Below are 5,169 nucleotides of genomic sequence, written 5' to 3' on the forward strand. Positions count from 1 at the left end.
TTCCCATGCGTTTGTACTTGTTGTGTGTGCACAGATGATAATTACTCAATGCTGAGTCAATGCTGATTTGGTTTTCATGCCCCTTCAGGTTCTTTACCCATCTAGAATGTTTAGTGCTGTAAAAGAAAAAAAAAGTACTTTCTAACTAATTTGTATAGATAATAATACTGCCATACAAAATAAAATATAAACAGTTTAATATTTCTCAACATTATTTAAAAACAACAACAATAAGCTGATACATACATGTATATAATATAAAGAACATTACTAAATTTATCAATAAAATTCATCATCACCACCCCCATCGTCACCACCACCACCACCACTGGATTATTGAATACAGTGAGTTTATAAAACAACAAACACCAACTTAAATATGTTTTATATGAAATACTCACATCATCTCTATCAGATGTGACTGCCTTGTGGATAGACATGGATGTCAAATCTGTCTCAATGATCCAACAAAGTATTTAATGCAGGCTGGAATTCTTCATATAATAGTAATATTCAGTCATTTTCCTGCCTGAAAGAAATTAGACTTCTGATTATCAACCAAAAGAAACTACCACCGTAAAATACAAATGCACATGTATTAATTATACATTCTGCACTAATATCCGTTTTAGCCAAGAGTAAGGGTTGGTAGGCACAAATGTGTAGTTGCTGTGCATATGGTTGATAATGATTCACAACAGTATGGCGTTCAACGAGAACTACACCAAGCAAATGAATGTCGCTTGTGTCCAAGCTGTCGTGGCTTCCAGCCCGAAACCATGTACATCTTTTAATACAGGTTTATTTTGAAAATATGCAGTTTGTAAACAAATAATGGGTATTTTTAAGTCTAATATTTTTCTAAGAAAAAACAATCAAATAAAAGATTACATACTCATATCATATACATAAATGATGTACATAAGTACATTTAAAAATATGTAACATGAACATAATGCACCAGTCAATTGTAACCACGGCCCCCAGGTCTGGGGATATGCCGGGGATAGCCGGGGAAATGGGCTGTGTTTTTACCTTTCAGGTGGCCTCGCAGTGCCGGGTGAATGCGGTGGTTTTGTCTTTGAGCAAAATATAGCCGGGAATATGCCTTTCCTAGGCTCCCTGGGGTACGGGGGCATATGGCGAGGATTTGACCAACAGTTCGTCCTCGCAGGACGAGGATTTTACCCGGGGTTGGCTGGACCGAAAGTCAAAGTCCCAGCTATTCCTCGGACCTGGGGGGCCGTGGTTACAATTAACTGTTGCATTATAAGTAGATGTAAAGTATGTAACATGTATATTTATAGTACATGTAGAAATATTAAAACGCTGTCTTAACATTTAGCAAATAAAAATGATTTAAGGATTCCAAAGATAAATTAAACAAGAGGCCCAAAAGGGCTTATGCTCTACTGGCATGGCTTTTGTGGTCATATCAATCCAGAGCATGTATGTATGGTTAAAAGACAACAGACATATAGTTTATGTTTTGTGTTTGGGTTACCTAAAAACGTAGCACGTTCAACATCTGAGCCCAGAAAGTATTGTAAGCAGATTAGTTGCATGAGCTATTTTAATATGTGCCAAGTAAAAGTCATCTGACAAAAAAAATGCTTTCAAAACTGTACTCATAGTAAAAAATTCTGTAGTTTTAAAAGTTAAAAAAAGTTGGTCAAAGTCAAGGGCATCCTAGGACAACATTGATAAATTTGAACAAACATTCACAATCAATTGTGCTGAGATGGATGCACGAACACACACAAAGATTTTCAAACCTTTCCAGATTTATGTTTACCAAACCTGTGAACCCTGGGTGTGGCCAATAATGACACCAGGTGCATAACTTCAACATTCACAACCAATTTTGTTAAGATGAATGCGAAAACTACAGAACTTAAAGCTAAAAAATGGCCTTTGGGCTTTCAACAAGAACAAGGCAGAGTAATTCACAAAATCAGCTGCAGAAGCAAAAAGCAAATTGTCTCTCAAAATCCTTGACTTGCAAATTGTCTCCCTTAACTCTAGACTTGAATTTACATGTACATGTAAACTTGGCTAAAAATAGAATTCGCTCATGCAGACCTGGCTAAAAATAGAAAGCATTTCTTTGAAACTTTCATGGCCCATAATCTAGGCATTCATGGGCGGATCTGGCTGGTTTTCGAAAGGAACCGAGCTCTAATCTATATCTAGATACTGTACAAGTTTCATCGAGATACAATAAAAACTGAAGACTGTATCGTGTTCACAACCAATTGTTAACACAATAGCATTTTTTATACTATCAAGGGCCATAATCTAGGCATGCATGGGCGGATCTGGCTGGTTTTCGAAAGGAACCCAGCTCTAATGGATATCTAGATACTGTACAAGTTTCATCGAGATACAATCAAAACTGAAGACTGTATCGTGTTCACAAGCAATTGTTTACAGACGCACGACCGCACGGACGCACGGATGCACATACTACGTACACATTACCATCGCATAAGCTCTTCTGGCCTTTGGCCAGTAGAGCTAAAAACAAACATTTTTGAACACATAAACGTACACAACTACTCAAGGATATTTACATGAATAGCCCTTTGATACGAATATCCCAGTTCCATGCTGATTGTTGACATTAGTTTTTTCGACAGAAAATCTTCTTTTACGCGTATAATTCACTTGTTTTACTGTAATGACTCAAATTGTTAGATGTATCGTAATCAACTGTCAGTGTGCACTTTTAGTATTTGCTTATTTTAAACGTATATTCATGAGAAAACTTCACCGAGTTTCCAACTATTAATCGACGATGTAGAAATTCCATTATTGACCTATGAATAGCGGGGAAATACCTTCTGGTTCTAAAAATAGCAACATCCGGATATGTGTAGTGTTCTAAAAATAAATCAACTCGGGGGCAATCGTAATAAAATTTTACTAATGTCACCTTCAACACATTAACAAATAAAGTTAGGTGAACATTTAATTCCAATATCGATTAAATTAAAGAAATCAGCTTACCTCATGGTTTATTAATGCAGTAAACATAACAAAACACAAAACATAATTATTCCCATTCACATAATTACCGGTCCACACATTTTACATTTCATTCGGAACTCCTCCGAATGTTTACATTTCCGGCACATGATATTACAGGTACCCAATCGGAAAACGTAAACAAATCGGGAACAGTTATTAAACTTATTTGTCGTTCTTCCGATATAATGTTTCGAAGATAAATTGAAGACAATCTTTTCAACCATAAGTAGCACTTTTTAACACACATGCAATCGCCATCCATTTGCATTTTTTAATCATATTAAAATAACAGTAAAACCCAACTGTCAATCAACTTAAAAACCGCTCCTACATGTACCACTAACTAAAATAAATTCCCATTCCATAATAGGCGCGCACTTCAGTGCGGCGCCAATGAATGATAAACATAGCAACTTTTGTGTTCATTCCAAAAGCGTTAACTTTTTATATTACTTCAAAGCAAAACATACTCGATAGCGCCACCACTACTCGACAACGCCAACAATAGGGCAACAGCGCCACCACTTTTATAAATATGTGCATTTTTACCTTTTCAAGAAGTGCTTATCAGTTGTGTTGTGTTCCGGCATAGGTACTATACATAACAGTTATGTTTGCATGCGTGAGAATGTTCTTACGTGGTGTGTAAGCACTGAAATGTAATTGCTATGCAACCAGATCTAAAAATATGCACAAGTCCGATTCGGGAGAAAAGCTCCTGTCAACACAGTTTGCACAATATTGAAAAGAAATAGTAATCAGCCTACAGTAGAAGTGTTCTTACACGGTACCACATTCTCCGATTTTCGAAATATGTCCGTTAAATGAAATTATCAAATAAAATATAAATCATACTCACGTTTGTTCATGTAAACATAGGGCAAAGCTCCACCACGGAAGTGTCGACAGCTCTTTTTCTTTGCACCACCGAAAAGTGGTGGAGCTGGCGTTTAGAGGCCGTGAAGTGTAACGGAATGAAGTTCCGTGGTTGCCGACGATGTCAGTTTAATTGAATTGAATTAATGCAATAGCTCACCAATATTAACGCAGTGGTGACAACCAAGTTTTTAATTTATTGCTTATATATTCTGTTTATTTCCAGTTTGGAGGCAACTGGGACGTAATCATGACGAAACCGGATATGACGTATAAGATGATGAAAACTAGCGAGTTACTTCCCTTGGGATTTGTTCAGAATCCGTTCTTGCCCACTGCCAAGAAATAATATTGACTAATTTGTTCAGAACAAATCTACCTGATACATTTAAGACAATTTCAAGAAATATCGTGTACATTTACAGTTTTTAATATTTTTATATTTTAATTTGGTCAAGTTTCTTAAAGCTGCACTCTCACATATTTACCGTTTTGACAACTTTTTTATTTTATTTTTTTTTTGTCTTGGAATGAGCCAAATTTTGTGCAAAAATCGTTTTTCATATTTACGTTCGAAAATTAATGATTTATGACTGAAAATGTTATTAGGCCATTAAAAAAAATGCATAAAACATCACTTTTTGAACATCAGTATAAAATCCTGGGATCTGATTTTTAAAACGGTAAATCTATGAGAGGGCAGATTTAAATAAGACGATATAAAGAGAAATCAATACTTCTGACAAGCGATGAGAATGGTGCGCCTTTCATCACAGTCAATATATAGTTTCAATAAAACGGTCAGCTGGGGCCGTTTTCAATATTGTTCTGTCATCAACCTTAGACACGCCTCAGTGATTCCAATCAACTCATTGGTCAGTTATTTTACTGTCTGAGCAGAACATTTGGATTCAAATATTCAAATTAAATGGAATCGGGGTGGTTATTAAATACAGCTAAGCTCAATTGAATGTAGTTTCTGCTTTCTATTATGTTTTTAACAACCAATATATATTTTATATGATCTTCAGATATATATCGTGTAACAATACAAAGAATAAAACACTGTGTAGTTTAAAGTTTATTATTTATTAGAAAAATAAACATACATGAGCGGTCGAGTGAACAGAAGAATATATTTAATAATTTCATAAAAATAGTATTGCACAGCGTTAACAGATAAAATGATAACTCCTCTTGATTATTGCTTTAGAGTCATTTGAATTTGTGTATAGAATTGTTATTTATAATACAACAATAAAA

The 5,169-nt window shown here is 35.2% G+C and overlaps 1 protein-coding gene and 1 long non-coding RNA gene across 2 annotated transcripts in view; one reads left to right on the forward strand and one right to left on the reverse strand.

Annotated features, from left to right (window-relative positions):
• The window catches only part of LOC128246582 (cytidine deaminase-like), a 9,803-nt gene extending 4,901 nt beyond the window's left edge, over window positions 1-4,902 (forward strand). Inside the window, exon 4 of the mRNA XM_052964845.1 lies at window positions 4,133-4,902. Within this exon, the coding sequence (XP_052820805.1) occupies window positions 4,133-4,255 (123 nt within the window). The 3' untranslated portion in view covers window positions 4,256-4,902. The remainder of the gene's footprint in view (window positions 1-4,132) is intronic.
• LOC128246583 (uncharacterized) lies at window positions 28-2,760 on the reverse strand. Its single transcript, XR_008263287.1, has 3 exons — window positions 2,574-2,760; window positions 402-529; window positions 28-116 (listed from the first exon to the last, which is right to left on the reverse strand). It is a non-coding gene; the product is annotated as an uncharacterized LOC128246583 (long non-coding RNA).
• Window positions 4,903-5,169: the final 267 nt, after the last annotated feature.

The sequence above is a fragment of the Mya arenaria genome, chromosome 9 (genome assembly GCF_026914265.1).
Source record: "Mya arenaria isolate MELC-2E11 chromosome 9, ASM2691426v1".
NCBI lineage: Eukaryota > Metazoa > Mollusca > Bivalvia > Myida > Myidae > Mya > Mya arenaria.